At 44.7% G+C, this 17,885-nt stretch overlaps 2 protein-coding genes across 8 annotated transcripts; both read right to left on the bottom strand.

Moving 5' to 3' along the window:
- Positions 1–4,183: 4,183 nt before the first annotated feature.
- LOC123110104 (CSC1-like protein RXW8) lies at positions 4,184–9,979 on the bottom strand. 5 transcript variants are annotated; one of them, XM_044530541.1, is made up of 12 exons: positions 9,672–9,979; positions 8,798–8,957; positions 8,165–8,526; positions 7,918–8,064; positions 7,753–7,816; positions 7,453–7,662; positions 6,856–7,023; positions 6,466–6,764; positions 5,960–6,236; positions 5,569–5,844; positions 5,070–5,303; positions 4,184–4,934 (listed from the first exon to the last, which is right to left on the bottom strand). In XM_044530541.1, exons 3-12 carry the CDS (start codon positions 8,443–8,445, stop codon positions 4,605–4,607), a joined length of 2,286 nt encoding a protein of 761 aa, XP_044386476.1. In that variant the 5' UTR covers positions 8,446–8,526; positions 8,798–8,957; positions 9,672–9,979; the 3' UTR covers positions 4,184–4,604. The 5 variants fall into 5 exon arrangements, with proteins under 5 accessions (XP_044386476.1, XP_044386477.1, XP_044386479.1 ...); XM_044530542.1 differs by having other exon boundaries at positions 8,165–8,456; positions 8,560–8,957; XM_044530544.1 differs by lacking the exon at positions 9,672–9,979 and adding an exon at positions 9,225–9,243.
- A 727-nt stretch (positions 9,980–10,706) lies between these two features.
- On the bottom strand, positions 10,707–16,616 carry LOC123110105 (CSC1-like protein RXW8). Of its 3 annotated transcripts, none has more exons than XM_044530548.1 (12): positions 16,381–16,616; positions 16,184–16,268; positions 15,177–15,463; positions 14,744–14,890; positions 14,439–14,502; positions 14,144–14,353; positions 13,449–13,646; positions 13,055–13,353; positions 12,553–12,832; positions 12,150–12,425; positions 11,683–11,916; positions 10,707–11,528 (listed from the first exon to the last, which is right to left on the bottom strand). In XM_044530548.1, the coding sequence occupies exons 3-12, from the start codon at positions 15,455–15,457 to the stop codon at positions 11,178–11,180; spliced, it is 2,340 nt and encodes a 779-aa protein (XP_044386483.1). In that variant the 5' UTR covers positions 15,458–15,463; positions 16,184–16,268; positions 16,381–16,616; the 3' UTR covers positions 10,707–11,177. The 3 variants fall into 3 exon arrangements, with proteins under 3 accessions (XP_044386483.1, XP_044386481.1, XP_044386482.1); XM_044530546.1 differs by having other exon boundaries at positions 15,177–15,541; XM_044530547.1 differs by having other exon boundaries at positions 15,177–15,541; positions 15,621–16,268.
- Positions 16,617–17,885: the final 1,269 nt, after the last annotated feature.

Genomic DNA, 17,885 nt, shown 5'->3' on the forward strand with positions numbered 1-17,885 from the left:
CAGAGAAGTCAAACTCAGATTCAAGGTTTTCGCGACGCGGTAGATGTGTGTGGCCTGATTGATCTTGGCTACCAGGGTCGTAAGTGGATTTTCGAAAAGAAGGTCACCGGTGGATCATATACCAGAGTCAGGCTAGACAGGGCCTTAGGCACGCCCGAGTGGTGTGCTCGCTTTCCACTAGCAGTGGTCGATCACTTAACAGCAGCGACATTTGACCACTCTCCTATCAATCTCACTTTGGCTCCAGTGGATAGAAGGAAGCAGGGAGACAAACCGTTTCGGTATGAATGTATGTGGGACACGCATCCCGAGTTGATCCCTACAGTCCAGCATGCATGGTAGGCGAATGGCCCAAATCTAACGGCGACAGAAGTTCGAGCAAATTTGCAATCCCTGTCCAATAACTTGGGGGAGTGGAGCAAGTCAACTTTTGGGAGTGTCAAGTCAGAGATAAGGAGGTTGAAGAAAGATTTGGAGCGGCTCAGGAGCGATCCAGCGAGGACTGCACCTAGTCATGTTGAGATCAAAACAAATGATCGTTTGATTGAGCTGTATCTTCGGGAAGAAATAATGTGGCGCCAACGTTCACGGGTGGCCTGGTTGTCGGAGGGGGATAGAAACACGCATTTTTTTCACCTCCGAGCTTCAAATAGAAGGTGCAAGAACCTGATAAAATCACTGCAGAAGCAAGATGGGCAGCTTACGGAGGAGTTATTGGAGATGCAGCAAATGGCACTGGACTTTTATAAAGCCTTATACACTTCGGAAGGGGTGGAAGGGCTGGATGATGTGCTTCAACATGTCCCCTCGAGGGTAACAGATGCGATGAATGAGGCTTTGTTGGCGCCGTACAAGGAGGAAGAAGTCAAGAACGCACTCTTCCAGATGTTTCCTACAAAGGCTCTGGGGCCGGATGGGTTTCCTGCGCACTTCTTTCAGCGGCATTGGGATATTTGTGGTGCGGCGGTGACACGGGCTGTTCTGAGTATAGTTCGAGGAGAAGAGAGCCCTGAGTGCGTGAATGACACTGTTTTGGTATTAATCCCCAAGGTATCAAAACCAACTCTTTTGTCTCAATTTCGACCTATCAGTCTATGCAATGTCTTTTACAAGATAGCTTCAAAGGTTCTAGCTAATCGGCTGAAGTTAATACTTCCTGATGTTATTTCTGAAGAGCAATCAGCCTTTGTGCCTGGCCGGCTTATTTCTGATAATATTATCTCAGCATATGAGTGTTTGCACTTTATGAAAAGGAATAAGTCAAAGAACAATAACTATTGTGCTCTCAAGCTTGACATGATGAAGGCGTATGATCGAGTGGAGTGGAACTACCTGGAATCTATAATGAGGAAACTCGGCTTTGCAGCATCATGGGTTACCACTGTCATGACCATGGTGAGAACAGTTTCTTTTTCGGTAATGTTTAACGGATGCAAATCACAAGAGTTTTTACCATCCAGAGGTATTCGTCAGGGAGACCCTATCTCTCCATACCTATTCTTGTTGGCAGCAGAGGGCCTTTTGTGCCTGTTAAAATCTCAGAATGGATCATCCCAGCTCAGCGGCATCAAGGTGGCTCTATCGGCTCCGCCGGTGAACCATCTTTTATTCGAGGATGATAGCCTGCTGTTCTTCAGGGCTACTGTTGATGGAGCAGAAAAAGTGTCACACCTTTTGGATACTTATTGTTTGTCCTCGGGCCAGAGGATCAACAAGGAAAAATCTTCGATTTTCTTCAGCAAAGGGTGCCCACAGATCGTTAGAGATGCAGTGAAGGGAAGTCTCCAGGTTCCTAATGAGTCGTTAAGTGACAAATATCTTGGCATGCCCACGGATGTTGGACATGCAAAAAAGGGCACCTTCAAGCACTTGAGCGACAGGTGTGGGACAAGGTGAAAGGCTGGATGGGCAAGTGCCTGTCTACAGGGGGTAAGGAGGTGCTGATCAAGTCGGTTGCACAGGCTATTCCGGTTTACTCTATGTCATGTTTCAAGCTCCCCAGAGGCTTATGTGAACATATAAATTCTATCATCCGCAAGTTCTAGTGGGGCTGCAAGGAAGGGCAACGAAAACCGGCTTGGGTATCATGGGAAGTAATGACGAGGCCAAAGTATTTGGGAGGAATGGGTTTCAGAGACCTTGAGCTTTTTAATCTAGCATTGTTAGCTAGACAGGCGTGGAGGGTGCTGCACGATCCTTCATCACTGAGCGCTAGGATCCTCAAGGCGTCTTATTTCCCAAATGTGGAGTTTCTTATGGCGGAGTTGGGTTCACGTCCTTCGCAGATTTGGCGAGCCATCCTAGAGGGGCGAGACATTCTAAAACGGGGCATAATCAGGAGGATTGGCAATGGTCACACGACGAGCATATGGGATCATAACTGGATACCTAAGGAGGGATCACTGCGGCCAATTGTATCTCGGGTCCTAGACCCACCACAGTTAGTGTCGGAGCTACTCCATCCAGCAACGGGATCATGGAATGAAAACCGTGTTCGTGAAGTATTCTTGCCTACAGACGCCGAGGCAATCCTGCGGATTCCTGTTTGCACGACTAATGTTGAGGATTTTTGGGCATGGCATCCGGAGAAGAAGGGTCGTTTTACAGTGAGCTCGGCTTATAAGTTCATGATCGAGACGAAAATTTCTCGGGAAAACTGGCTTGAAGGGAGGAGTGGATCCTCAAGCAACGATAGAGAAGAGCGGGACTGGACCTCGCTTTGGTCGTTGAAGGTGCCATCAAAGGTCAGAATCTTCCTATGGTGACTTGCCCGCCACTCACTCCCAACGATGGATGTTTTGAACAAGAGAAACATGGCAACACGCGATGCTTGTCCGTTGTGTGGCTCTCCAGACTCATGGCGGCACGCCCTAGTGTCGTGCACGTCGGCACGCTGTACGTGGGCGCTATCGGACGCGGCCCTGGTGGCACATATGGCGGAGATCGAGGAACCCAGCGCCAAGAACCCCATATGGCGGAGAACGTACGGAGCAAAATGGGTGAATCTACATTGTAAACTACGTCTATATACATCCGTATGTACTCCCAATTGAGATTTCTAGAAAGACTTATTTTTAGGAACAGAGGGAGTACTAAGCAGAGGCAATGGAAACCTGACTTCATCGTCCCAGTGAAATGGCAAGAATCTACACAACAACACGCCTTTTTTTTGGATGGGCAACTCAAGGCGCTTTCAAAAAATATTATTGATAATGTTTGTGCGGGTGAAAGAGTGATAACATCGTTGCTCCGGTCCAATTGCAGCCTCTTTACCGAAGTCTTTGGAGTATTTCTTCGAGCAGAGATTGACGCTGTGAAGAAGGTGTTTTCAAGAGATTTCATTGTAATTCTTAGTCATAGGAGTTATTTTGTATTTTCTTGGATGTTAGGTCCAAATTAATGTACCTGTAATTGTTATGAGTATGAATAAAATTACATGTGTTTCTCAAAAAAGAAGCAAAGTAGTTGTCTGCCTCAACCAAAAATGCGCAAAACTGTTGTTGCACGATCCGCCACTTTCTTTTTTTGCTAATGAATAACTTGTAGTTGAAGATAGCTCAACTGCATTGAGAGGGCCAGAGTCAAACCAAGTCATGGTTCTACCTTCTGACCTAGTAAAATTTGCTAAGCTATTGCTAACCTGATACGTCTCCAACATATCTACTTTTCCAAACACTTTTGCCCTTGTTTTGGACTCTAACTTGCATGATTTGAATGAAACTAACCTGGACTGACGCTGTTTTCAGCAGAACTGCCATAGTGTTGTTTACACGAGGCGTCGCGCCGGGTTTGCCAATTCCGGGGATACGTCGTAGAGGAAGGCACATGTTAGTGTTGCCAGCACCGGGCATGCGTAGAGGAAGGCACATGTCAGTGTTGCCAGCACCGGTCATGCGTAGATTGCTATGGATATTTTAATTATGGGTTGCTACTTGCTAGAACGTGTGGATGCAGCGCAATGATAAAATCTTCAAGAATGAAACCCTCAAGGATTAACTCTTGGCGACTCAGACTGAAGCAAGATCTTATTCTTATTGCATTAAAAAATGATAGTGGCTGTAAAGTCTGAAATCAGCTAAAGATATTGTAGATGACAGCTCAAGAGCTGCCACCAAATACAAAAATGATTGCGCATGCTTCTTCATAAATACAGATTAAGTTCATCAAACAGAGTTGCACGCCCTCAGCCGGGCATAAAACCCAAAATTCTTCAATATTATGATACAATATACAGAGCATCAAATGAGAAGAATTCCTAAGAAATTGATCATATCCACGATTTCGTATCAAGATTTCACAACTGAACATATCAAGTGATAATGTGATACTAATGTATGATATTATGCAATGTGGATGCAGTAACTAAAGTAGTATCATGCGTTATTTTGATACTAGCCCATGATACTATGCATTGTGGGTGGCCTTACTTCCTGTTTGTCCAAACTTGGAACGCTGCCCTAAACAAAAATTGCACCCCAATAACTATGATGATGCTTCACTTGGATTTTCTAACTAATGCGTGATGTATACTATACTTGTATGTATGACCTATACTGACGTACATTTACACAAGCTGACGGACAGATAAACGGGTTAGTTAGTGGTTAGTTCATCAATGCGCTATCGCCGGACCTCTTCTTTGCAGTCCAGAGGAAAGCGATGGATCTCACGGAATCCCGCAGACGGCTAACAGGGAGTCCCTCCAGAGTAGGGTGACACAGATCCCTTCCGGGCTCTTGTTCCTTGCAGGTTTGTTCTCCGTTGGGCTCGCTCGAGCTACGACCTTCATCTTGGTCCTCGTCATTCCGGACGGTCAGGATTTTCTCCAGCTTTATATCTTCATCAGGGAACTGGCGATACGCGGAACGGAGTCCATGGTGAATATGTTCCATTCTTCCTGACCTTTCGTCTTCCCTGTCCAAGTCGATTAAGTCCTGCGCGGTCGGAACGGAACACACCCGATCAGTGGAACAGGATAACAAAACTCACCAGTCACCACAACAATAATTACCCCTCCTGGGTTATTATTCCCCACTAGTTTGGAGTATTATGGAAATAATAATACGAACCTGTGTGGGAAAAGTTTTGAATAGAGGAAGAAACCGGGTTCTGCAGTACTGATTGAATGAAAGAATAAAGAATATAGGAGGTATGGTGAAGCCTGCAGCTACTGGTGATTTTTTTAGGCCAAATACGCCGAAGCAGATGATCTGGGTGAGCACGAGAGAGAACATCACCGTGTTGTGTGCAATTGGCCAATACAAACCACCACTGTCATATCTCATCCGGTAAACGTTGAGTAGCTAAAAACAAATAAAAAAATGGCAGATCATTAGCATACAGAGCCAATAGGGTTCAAATAACAAAATTAGTTTTTTTTCAAGTATTTGCCATCAAGAGCATGTGCTTAATTTTTCCTATTTTATATCCGCAGATAGCACTTTAAGCTGCTAAACAATGTTCACCTGTAACTGTAATGGCAACATAGTTCTAAGAAAATAGAATGCAACATAGCAACCGTCCTGGAATTATTAGTACTGTAGAAGCCATCTCCAGTTTCTCTCTCACCTGATTGCGGTATACGACATAACCCAGGAAGAAGTAGACTAGCAGAAAAGGTAGGATCAAGGGTGCCAGTACAGAGCATGAGAAGCCCAACAGGCCAAACAACATAACTTTTGGTACTTCTGTGTGATACGGAAACGTGGGGACGAACGCTGTATCTTCTTTCATTCTCAGAACATACTTTATTATAAAGTTATAGATCAGACCAAAGAGTTGCATAAGTTCAGACGATAAACTGGCCCATCCTGAAGTCAGAACATAGGTGATGAAGAATGTAGTCTGAAATCACATATTTACAGAATTACTGTATTTGTTTAAGAAATTTAAAGGAAGGACAAATATATTATTACTATTGACCTTCGATAAACAGCATGAAAGACAAGTTAGGACTAACCTGCCCAGGTATGACACCAGCTAGCTGGACAGCGATGTCCTTTGTGGTTGAAGAAGAATTCAATTGGCTTATGACAGCACCAGATGCTAAATTAACAAAGAACACATTCCAAATGAAGAAGTACAGCACTTTAGAGCAAGCACTCCTCTTCCTTTCACTGTGAGATGTAGGCCCCTCCAATGTCGAAAACAATATCATTATTGGCGAAACGGTGTACAGGAATAGTAGCAGTATGACACTTGGAAGGTATCCAGTTATTATTTGGCTTATGTATGGCCTGCACATGAAAGGGTGGTCACTAGAGGCCAACTACAAATGAAGAACAAGCCATGTGTTCAAGATACATCAGAGGGTAGAATGTGTTAATCAGTCTAAATACCAACGATTTTGCATGGTGTTTCAAGTTCCAACTTTAAAATGAGACCTGATGCATACTGGAGTCTACGAGTCAGCGGGTATGAAGATGAGCTTAGAGAGGTCAGTTCCAGTACAACATGGGTACTTACTGCTTTAATAACCCATTAAGAAAAGGAAGCTTCCGATGCACCTGATCAAGCTGGGACAGACCTTGTATAAATGTCACTGGTAGCAAAAATAAGACCGAAAAAACAAGAGAACCTAGAAGCGTAGCTATCCGTCGAATCCAAAGCTGCTTATAGGGAAGCCAAATGTTTGACCAATACACATCATCTGGCTCTGGAGCTAGATCGGTAACCCACTTCGTAGGGTTCGAAGTCTGAAGTGCTTGTGAAGCAAGAAGTGCGCCATACCGAGTTTTGAAAAATACAAAAGCAGCCGCACATTCCTGTAAATAGTTCCAGGACCGACGTTACTGATTTTATACTTACTGATGAACTCAGTGACACAATCAATATTTGCAAAATTGCAAAGCAAACCTCGTTATCTATGTTCTTTGCAACTTCGTCAGTCGGTAACAACTGGAAAGAATTTGAAGAAGCTCCACAAACACAACACGGGTATGTAATTGCTTTGCGGCTCTGATCTAGAGTTGTGTCTGTGGAAGTGGAATGGTCCAACTTTCCACATGCCTTCTTCGCACCAGTCTGCAGCATATTAAACAGTTTTACTCCAAAAGCAGAAAGCAAAATACTAATATGCAGATAAAAGGTACAGATCCAAATCAAACGATTTGAGATCAACTCACTAATTCACAGAGCAAGCAAATATATCACATGGAAAGGAATCAGCAAATATTGCAGTTACCTTTGCAGATAAAAAGTATAAATCAAACACGAATGATTTCAGATCATTTCACTAATTCATGGAAAAGACAGAAAAATATCATATGAAAGGAATGTGCAGCATCATAAATAGCTATCCCTTATACGCCATAGTGATTATAAAACCACAAGAAAAGTAAGCCTAAGACTAACAACATTAAATCATAAAAATACTATGGTAGCAATTATTTTGCATTCTCACTCATCCCCCACCTTCCAAACAAATAGAAATGTTGTATGAGAAATGCTTACCATTATCTTCTGAACTTTCCCAGCCTTGTAAACAACTTGATGGAATAGGTAACTTGATGCATGATACTTGGTGAAGAAATCATCAACGTCACTACTGCACGATTCGTTTGCTGTCTTTGGTATTCCGCGAACAAGCACAGTAAATTGGCCTGGATTTAGTGTTGTGCGTTTAAGGTGAAGGAGCCTCAGCCTAGCAATGTGCTTATACTCCTGAAAGATTGGGTAGAGAAACAACATTACATGTGATCCTCAATATGAGGATACAGAATACTCTGTACTTTTTATGAGCAAAAAACTTACAATATGTAGGAGAAAGCAAGCTACTCCAGATATTATGTAGAGGACTAAAGAATGAACCCAAAGCCTGCAATACAACCAGCACACGTATGAATGTTGCGCCACCATACAATTTCAGCCTTGATAAAACCACCTTATGATAAACTCAGAACAAATTGTTCAGCTCACCATCTTGATTGCACTTCCACATTCTGAACTGTGAACATATGCAATTGTTCTGAAGGAATCTCAAGGTGATGCGTCTTTCGTCCGAAATAATGCACTGGAAGAATTCCAAAAAGGCACAGGATGGCAGCTAGGGAAAAGATGCGTATGCTGCAGAAAAAAAAATGAATGTATCATCAGTTTGCGAATTTGGAATCTGACGTCCGTTAAACAGATAGAAAAAGGATGTCAAGACGAGAACTCGGAGTACCTGAACACTAGTATTCTGTTGAAAGCAATAGCATCCAGCCCAGCAGCTGCCAAGAGATCTTCCTCGGTACACTGCAGGGCCTTGACGATCCAGCCGGTGGATGGAACAAACCTCTCCAAGATGAAGGCCTCTCGGAGCAGTCTATTCTCCTCGGCGATCCTCCGGCCGAAGTAGACCCTGACAAATGCTGGCTGCTTTCTGAGAACGGAATAGAGGGACCACAGGAGCACGCAGATCCCAATGTTGATGCCCGCAGAGGTCATGAGCGCGCTGATCTTCATGGCTTCCTATCCTATCAGACCAGCCACGGACAAGAAACAGGGCACATGTCATCTAAGCATCATCCTTGATGTCCTCGGGACCTACAGGTACAGGAAGATGAAGATATTGCTTAACAGTAGTAGACACTGAAGTAGTCTAAAGCCTAAACTGCACAAGTTCCAGATGAAGCAAAAAGCTGCTCAACGTGGTAGTGTGACAAGACCATAGTTAACAAGGCGTGCCTGGGCGATACCAGCGCGTATTACGCGCATAATTACGGTTAAGCGTGTGCTTTTGTCAGAAAAGCACAATTAACTCCTAGTGATGTTTTCTTTTTTTCAAACTTTGGATGTATCAGTTAACTGAGATTACCAAAGATCCCCCTCTAAGTGGCTACAGAATCCGAGCACCGCCCCCCTGGCTCGATCAAAGCACAAATTCCATCAGATATGAACTGGAGGAATCCAAGCTGTCCCGCTGACTCATGTCATGTAAGCATATACAGAAGCATCATTCTTGATGTCCTCAGCACCTACAGATACAGAAAGATGAGGATATTGCTTAACAGTACTAGAGACAGATGTAGTCTAAAGTCTAAACTTCACAAGTTCCAGATGAAAAGTGTTTAGTGTGACAAGACAATAGTTAAAAAGGTGTAGCAAACCCCCTAGCGCTTAATTGCGGTTAAGCCTGCGCCTTTTGTAAAAAAGCGCAAGGCGGTGGGAAAAGCACAATCAACTCCTAGTGCTGTTTTTTCAGCTTTGGATGTATCAGTTGGCTGAGATTACCAAAGATTCACCTCTAAGTGTCTACCGAATCCGAGCACCGTCCCCCCTGGATCGATCAAAGCACACATTATCTAGCACAACATGGTAATATCGCATACTCGGAGCACAAATTCCATGAGATAATATTTTTTGCGGCAAATTCTGAGCAAAAATTCCATGGGATGATTTTTCTGAGCACAGATTCCATGAGATATGAACGGGAGGAATCCGAGGTGTCCGGCTGAGTTTAACAGCTAGTGGGCTATATATTGGACCAAAAGTAGTGAACAGGAACGCTTCAAAATCAGATTCGACCAACTTGGAGGCTAACAATTTTACTACTAGAAACAAGATGGAAACTTCCAACATCTGAACAAAATGCCGAGAACACTTGAGACGAATTCAATCTGCCGCTCTGATGGAAGTAGCAGAAGAACAGGAGCAGAAAAAAGGGGGGAGGAGGAGGAGTAATCCGCTACCTCCAAGCGGAATGGACTGGACAGGAGCAACCGCCGGAGCCAAGAAGTCGTCCGCCCGCCGCCGCAGAGGCAGGAGGAACCCTACGCCACCCTCAGGCGACCGGCAAAATCAGAAGGGAAACGCGGCGGGCATCGCATTGACTGGCGGGGAGAGTAGAGGTGCGGCGCCGACCTCGACGGAGCGCGGTAATGGCGAGGGGCCGAGGTCGCCGGCGATTGGTTGGTGGGAGGGAGGCGGGAGGGAGCGACAGGTCAGAGGAGTTGATGCGTCTCTGCAGAGCAGAGAGAGCAGGCAGAGCCCATCCACTCCTCCGAAGACCAACCAATTCCAATGCGGGGCCCGCCCCGAGTGTATTAAAGAAAATTATGACATGTCTAAAAATTGGACACTTGTATACATTTAGAAAACTTCATGCGTTTGAGAAAAGCTGTTCATACGTGTTAAGAGTATATGTTTATGTGAATTCTTAATTAAGTTCGTGCATTCCTCCTCAAAACAATGGGAAAAAAAGGAAAAAAAGGAAAAAATGATAAAATAATAAACATGAAAACACGTAAAAGCATGATTTTTTTTCTTCAAAGGCAGGAAAAAATGATAAACGAAAAAAATTTAACAAGAAAGCTCATGAAAGGAACAGAAGAAACAAAAAAAAAGAAAGAAAAACACTTGACGCTTGCCATGTCGGCTCAACAGTGGAGACGCTTCGGACGTCGACTCCTTGACGCCCGCAACGAGCGGTGTACATAGAAACTGCGGACCCTCCCAAATTGCCAGGATTATTATTAATTATTAGCCACCTGATAATTGCTCTCCAATCAACATCATTTCATTTCATCATCATTTAACCTCGGTTACTATTTTTGGACCGACCATATCACGTCCTAGCCGCCAATAATACTTTACAAGATACACGTGGACAGCAGAAATGGCATCTCCCCCATGATTTTTTTTATCCTGTGACAATAATGGCTGATGTGGAGTTCACAGTCGACCAAATATATCGTGCCTGACCAATGCTAGATGCCAAGAGCCAGTAAAAAAAATGATTGCACATATGCTTCTCGACAAAAATTGGATGTTTACAGGACAGAGCCAATCAGACAAGCATGACGACCAAAACCTTGGATGTTTACAGGTATATAACAAGACTTTACAGGTAACCATGATGATCATGACACCCCACGACACCGATCACTTTCACGTCCGTCGAAACATCCGGACGCTGCCCTAGGACCAAAATTGCAACCCCCAATTAACCACCATGATGATGCTTTGTGTGTATACTTCACTTGGACTACTGGTATTTCTTAACCTATTCTTCTCTAATGTGTCTTGTGTACTTTGTATATGTATGATCTATAACCCGCTCTTTTTTTTCAAAAAAGAAAAAGGAAAAAAAAACTTGTACGGCCTGTATATATCGCTCTGTACAGTTGCATGAGCGGCCACATGATGAACGGGTTGGGTTAGCGGTTCGGTTAGTTGTCCGACGCTGGCTGGCTGCATCATGACCACAGGCCTCTTTTCTGCAGCCTGATGAGGAAAGTGACGCATCTCACCGCATTCTGCAGACGGCTGACGGGGAGCCCTTTGAGCGTCGGGTGAGACAGGTCCCTCCTGGGCTGCTGCTGTTCCTCGAGGGTCTCTTTGCCGTTGGGCTCGCCCGGGCTACCTTTGCCGTTGGACCCGCCCGAGCTACAACCTCCGCCGTCCTCATCGTTCCCGACGGTCCGAATCTCCTCCAGTTGTACATCTTCTTCGGGGTCAGGGAACTGGCAATACGCGGTGTGGAGCCCGTGGTGAATATGTTCCATTCTTCCCGACACCTCGTCCTCCCTGTCCATGTCGATTAAATTCTGCACGGTCATAACAACTCACCCGTCAGCAAATGGCAATAAAGTTCTGCCCCTGGGCGGCTATTATTCCATAGTTTGTGGTGCACCTAGGTTCATGTTCATCAACACGTTATGTCCTACTACTAGCTTGGAGTATTATTGAGGCAATACAAACCTGTGCTGGGAAAGTGCTGAACAGTGGAAGAAGCCGGGTTCTGCAGTACTGATTGAACAGAAGAGTGAAGATGATGAGAGGTATGGTGAAGCCTGCAGCTACTGGTGATACTTTCAGCCCAAATATGCCGAGGCAGATGATCTGGGTGAGCACGAGAGAAAATATCACTGTGTTGTGTATAATCGGCCAATACAAACCACCGGTGTCGTATCTCGTGCGGTACACATTGAGCAGCTGAAAACATAATACAAATGGCAGATCATTAGCATATGCCGAACAAGATGTGTATCAAGTATTTAATCGTCGGCAATAACATCTCAAATTTTCCTACTTTATATCTGAGGATAGCACTGTAAGCTACTTCCTCCGTCCCAAAACAACAAAATTCACCATTAAGGGCAACATAGTTGTGCTACAAAAACAGAATACTGCCATGGACTTCTCAGTATCCATCTAGAGTTTCTCACCTGATTGCGGTATACGACATAGCCCAGGAAGAAGTAGACTAGCAGAAAAGGTAAGATCAAGGGCGCCAGTACAGAGCATGTGAATCCCAATAGTCCAAACAACAGAACTTTTGGTACTTCAGTGTGATATGGGAACGAGGGGACAAACTCTGTATCTTCTTTCATTCTCAGAACATACTTCCTTATGAAGTTATAGATCAGACCAAAGAGTTGCATAAGTTCAGATGATAAACTGGCCCATCCTGAAGTCAGAACATAGGTGATGAAGAAGGAAGCCTGAAATCAAAATGGATTTACAGAATTGCAGTCAGAATATATTGACCTTCCATAAACAAACTGATCTTCTGGAGTTATCAAAAAGAAAAAAGATCCTTCTACAGCGTGACAACAAGATAGAACTAACCTGCCCAGGTATAACCTTAGCGAGCTGGACAGGAATGTCCTTCGGGCTTGAGAAAAAATCCAATTGTTTTAAGACAGTGCCAGATACCACATTAACAAAGAATACATTCCAAATCAAGAAGTACAGCACTTTACAGCACGCACTCCTCTTCCTTTCGCTGTGAGATATAGGCCCTTCTAGTGTTGAAAACAGCATCATTATTGGCGCAACGGTGTACAGAAATATTTGCAGTATGACACTCGGAAGGTATCCAGTTATTAGTTGGACCAGGTGGTGTGGCCTGCACATGGAAGAGGAGTCGATAGAAGCCAAATACAAATACATGCCATATGTCTAAGCTGAACAGTAGTACCACAATAATCCCAAAGCACTCAACTAAAATGCGTTAATAATCGGTCTAGATATACATGATTTTGCATGCTGTTAGCTCTACATGTTAGTGGATAAGAAGATGAAGTTCAATAGTAGTAGATGTCAGTTCCAGTGCAACATAGGTACTTACTGCTTCAATATCCCGTTAAGGAAAGGAAGCCTCTTCTGCAACTGATCAAGCTGAGATAGACCATTTATAAACGTCACCGGTGCCAGAAATAAGAGCATAAAAACAACAGAACCAAGTAGCGTCGCTATCCGTCGAATCCAAAGCTGCTTATAGGGAAGCCAAATGTTTGACCAATACACATCATTTGGTTCTGGAGCTAGATCAGTAACCCACTTCGTAGGGTTTGATGTCTGAAGTACGTCTGACGCGACAAGTGCTCCATACCGAGTTTTGAAAAATACAAAAGCAGCTGCACATTCCTGTAAATAGTTCAAGAACTGAAGTTACTGATTCTATACAGACTTGTTGATGAACTTAGCAGAAAAATCAATGTTTGCAAGATTGCGAAGAAAACCTCATTATCTATGTTCAAGCTAGAATCGTCCAGGTCAACTTTTCCTTTGCTCGGTACAACTTCATCAGTGGGCAACAATTGGAAAGAATTTGAAGAGGCACCACAAAGACAACACCGGTATGTAATTGCTTTGCAGCTCTGATCTACAGTGGTGTCCGTGAAATTTTTCAACTTTCTACATGCCTTCTTCGCACCAGTCTGCAGTATATGAAACAGTTTTACTCCAAAAGCAGAAAGCAAAATACTAACATTCAGATAAAAGGTACAAATCCAAATCAAGCGATCTGAGATCAATTCACTAGTTCAGGGAGAAAACAAAATATATCATATCAAAAAGAATGTGCAATATCACAAATACCTTTGCAGAAGTATAAATCTAACTTTAATGATATGAGATCATTTCACAAATTCATGGAGAAGACAAAAATTATCATAATGAATGTGCGGTACATGAATTATCACTTGCATGACATAGTGGTTACCGAACCACAAGGAAAGTACTCCCTCCGTAAGCTAATATAAGAGCGTTTAGATCACTACTTTAGTAATCTAAACGCTCTTATATTAGTTTACAGAGGGAGTAAGTCTTAAGACTGACAGCATTAAATCACAAAAACACTACCTTAGCGATTGTGTCGCATTCTCCCCCACCCCCACCCTCCAAACAAATAGAAACGTTGTATGAGAATTCTTACCATTATCTTCTGAACTTTCCCAGTTTTGTAAACAATTTGGTGGAATAGGTAACTTGACGCATGATACTTGGTGAAGAAATCATCAACGGCACTACTGCACGATTCTTTCTTGGTCTTTGGTATTCCGCGAACAAGCACAGTAAATTGGCCTGGATTGGGTGTTGCACGTTTAAGGTGAAGGAGCCTCAGTCTAGCAATGTGCCTAAACTCCTGAAAGATTGGGTACAGAAACAACATTACATGCGTTCCAAAATATGACGATGTAGAATACTCCGTAGTTTCTAAAAATACTTACAAGATATAGGAGAATGCAAGCTACTCCAGATATTATGTAGAGAACTAGACAATGAACCCAAAGCCTGCAATGCAACCAGCAAATAAAATGAATACAGAAGTATGTATGCTGCGCTCCCATATGCATATTCTTTTCTCATGTTTTGAAGAGTAGAGATGTGCACGGAACTAAATCAAGTCCAGTTAGAGGCAAAACAAATAACATTATAAATACCAATAAAAAATGCCGTATACCACAAACAAATATACAATTTCAGCCTTGATAAAACACCTTATGATAACATTAAAATAAATTGGTCAGCTCACCATCTTGATCGCTTTTCCACATTTCCAATTGTGAAGATATCCAAATCTTCATAAGGAATCCGAAGATGCTGTATATTTTGTCCATGATAATGCAGTGGAAGAATTCCAAACACACACAGCAGGGCAGCTAGGGAAAAGATACGTGTGCTGCAGAAAACGAATGTATTCAGTGTGCAAAATTGGAATCTGAGGTTAAACTGATATAACAGAAAATAGCCAAAAAAGAAGAGAGAGGGAACTACGTTTTTGCATAACAGCATTATAAGAAGTTCTATTTTATATGCGGCTGCCAGATTTACAAGTTTTCGGCTCCTTGTGATTCAGGTCACACGTGGATGCTAAAAAGCTCATCAATCAGATGTTGATGCCTTCTAACCAAACATAATGATAGCACAAAGGGATACGTGGATATCAAAGACGAAATTTGGTGTACCTGAAGACTAGCATTCTATTGAAAGCGACAGCATCCAGCCCAGCAGCTGCCAAGAGCTCTTCCTCGGTATACCTCAGGGCCTTGACGATCCAGCCAGTTGATGGAACAAACCTCTCCAAAATAAAAGCCTCTCGGAGCCGACTATGCTCCTCGGAAATCCTGCGGCCGAAGTAGACCCTGACATTGGCTGGCTGCTTCCTCAGAACAGAATAGAGCGACAGAAAGAGCACGGAGAGCCCGATATTGATGCCCGCAGAGGTCAGGAGTGCGCTGATCTTCATGGCTTCCTGCCGGGTCAGTCACGGAAAACAGAGCATATGTCATCTAAATATGCACAGAGGCATCATCCGTGATGCCCTCGGCACCTGCAGTATCAGTTAGGCTGAAGTCATGTTTTGTTGATGACAATGTCAGAAAAACCATACTGAAATTACCAAAGATTACCCGCAAATTAGCCCCCTCCCCCCTCTTAGTCGATCAAAGCACATATTCAGTACCACTCCAAGGTCATAGTTTATATAACCAAATTAAATTCGATGATTGGGCAGCAGCACCGCCAGCAAGCAGTGCATTGCATTGCAAACTGGAAGTGGGCGAGTCGGAGCTGTCCGGTTGAGTAGAACAGGTAGGCCAGATTCGGTGGCTCAACTGTGGGGTTGGTTCGCGTGCAACGCAACGCTAGGCTAGGCTAAGGCTACCCCGCAATCCTCAAGTGTAAGTAGTACAAGACTAAATAAAGCTAGCACGGGACGGAACAATACAAAATCAGAGCAGAACAACTGCTGGAAAAAAACACACCAACCAACGCAACACTGGGCTAGCTAATACACCAACCATCGCTGAAGAAAAAAAAAAGAGAGGAAAACTCCGGTGGTGAAGGGAATGCGTCGCAATCGTCGGCAGGAACTCGCCAGAACCGAAACCAATCTGCCCAACTAAAGTAGTAGTAGTAGTAGCAGCAGCAGCAGCAGCAAAATAAGCGCGGAAACGGAGGAGGAATCCGTTACCCTCTCCTAGTCGAGTCGACGGGGAGGGAAACCCGCCGGAACCAAGGTCGTCCTCGAGTGAGTCTCGTGCCGCCGCCGCAGGACCCTGCACCATGAAGCGGGGTCAGAAGGGGAGGAATAAGGCGGCCGACGGTTACCAGGAGCGCGCCAGCGCGGGCGGGCGGGGGGAGGGGAGGAGCGAAGCGGCTGCCGCCCACCTGGGAATCGGGAATCGGGCGCGGCAATGGCGAGGGAGCAGCCTCGCCGGAGATTGGAGCGGAAGGCTCGGCCGCCGGGCGTGGAGCGTTTGGTCGCGGGGAGGCGGCCGGGAGCGAGAGCGAGAGGAGTTGATGGAGGGATTCCTTCCGATTTTTATTTCCCTTCTCCTCCGTAAGCAACGCGAAAAAACCAACCAATGGCATTTATTTATTTCTGGCAAATAAATCAATCAATCAATCTATAGGCGAACAATAAATAAATACTAAATGGAGGGGCTTGCGGCTCTCGGGGCACGTGGTGGGAGCCGGATGGGCCGCGGGGCCCATTTGCGGCGGCGGGTGTCATGCGGAGAGCCACGTAGGAGGACCGGGTCCGGCCGTGGTCGTGTCGTCATGACGGCCGCGCGCGCTCCTGGGCCGTCGGATCGGAGGCCAGCGGCCGCGATCTGGTCCGCCTCGAGCGAGCAAGGGATTGCCGGACTGGTCCGCGGATCACGCGCGTGCTGTCTGTTCAGTCGACCACGAGGGGAAAACGCGTGCCAAATTTCAGGTAGATCACGTCGCCTTTTGCTTTTAAGAACGGGGCACTTGGCCGGTAATTGTTTCGTACTGTATTAAAATAATACCCTTCCTGCTTGCTCTTACATCCTCTTTAGAAAACTTGAATCTACTGGGACCGATTTTGCGCCCAGTCGTCGGCCCCAGCTCGCCACCAGGGCGTCGATGTTGGCCCACTTTTTAGCCCCATTTCGGCGAATAAAGCCCATATGGGCGAGAATAGGCCCATATTCGGCGTGGTTCGCCGTGGCTCGGCGTTCAATTGTCAACATAAATATATTTTTTATCACATATTTCATCACAGAAAAATCAAATACTTCAACGAGATAGTACAACAACAAATAGTTCAATACAAATTATATAGTTCAGCAAATAAAAACTCATATTTCATCACACGTCGCGCCCGGCGTCACCCTTGATCCTCCATAGGTGCTCTATCAGATCTTGCTGCAGTTGATGATGCACCTGTGGGTCTCGGATCTCCTGACGCATACTAAGGTAGGCAGTTCAGGTTGCTGGTAGCTGGTGATCAACTTGGGCAAGAGGACCCTGCCTGTGATATGGTTCAGTGTCAAATACTGGCTCTTCCTGCTCGCTCTCAATGATCATGTTGTGCAAGATGACACAGCAGGTCATGATCTCCCACATTTGATCTTTCGACCAGGTCTGAGCGGGGTACCGGACAACAGTAAATCAAGATTGAAGCACACCAAATGCCCGTTCGACATCCTTCCTGCAAGCCTCCTGAATCTTCGCAAACCAGGCGTTCTTGCCTCCTGGCACATGATTTTTGATGGTCTTCACAAATGTCGACCATCTCGGGTAGATGCCATCAGCTAGATAGTACCCCTTGTTGTAATGCCTTCCATTGATCTCGAAGTTCATCGGAGGAGAATGACCTTCAACAAGCTTGGCAAAGACAGGAGAGCACTGCAGCACGTTGATGT

The sequence above is a fragment of the Triticum aestivum genome, chromosome 5B (genome assembly GCF_018294505.1).
Source record: "Triticum aestivum cultivar Chinese Spring chromosome 5B, IWGSC CS RefSeq v2.1, whole genome shotgun sequence".
NCBI classification, from domain to species: domain Eukaryota; kingdom Viridiplantae; phylum Streptophyta; class Magnoliopsida; order Poales; family Poaceae; genus Triticum; species Triticum aestivum.

Excerpts from the sequence above, each read along its gene's own strand:
- LOC123110104 (XM_044530541.1), bottom strand. The coding sequence starts at position 8,445 with ATGAAGATCAGCGCGCTCATGACCTCTGCGGGCATCAACATTGGGATC. Across the intron at positions 5,845-5,959 it reads CTGGTGTCATACCTGGGCAG|ACTACATTCTTCATCACCTA; the intron begins GTTAGTCCTAAC and ends ATGTGATTTCAG. Across the intron at positions 4,935-5,069 it reads TCAAAACTTTTCCCACACAG|GACTTAATCGACTTGGACAG; the intron begins GTTCGTATTATT and ends CCGACCGCGCAG.
- LOC123110105 (XM_044530548.1), bottom strand. The coding sequence starts at position 15,457 with ATGAAGATCAGCGCACTCCTGACCTCTGCGGGCATCAATATCGGGCTC. Across the intron at positions 13,647-14,143 it reads GGAAAGTTCAGAAGATAATG|ACTGGTGCGAAGAAGGCATG; the intron begins GTAAGAATTCTC and ends CATATACTGCAG. Across the intron at positions 13,354-13,448 it reads GCTTGAACATAGATAATGAG|GAATGTGCAGCTGCTTTTGT; the intron begins GTTTTCTTCGCA and ends AACTATTTACAG.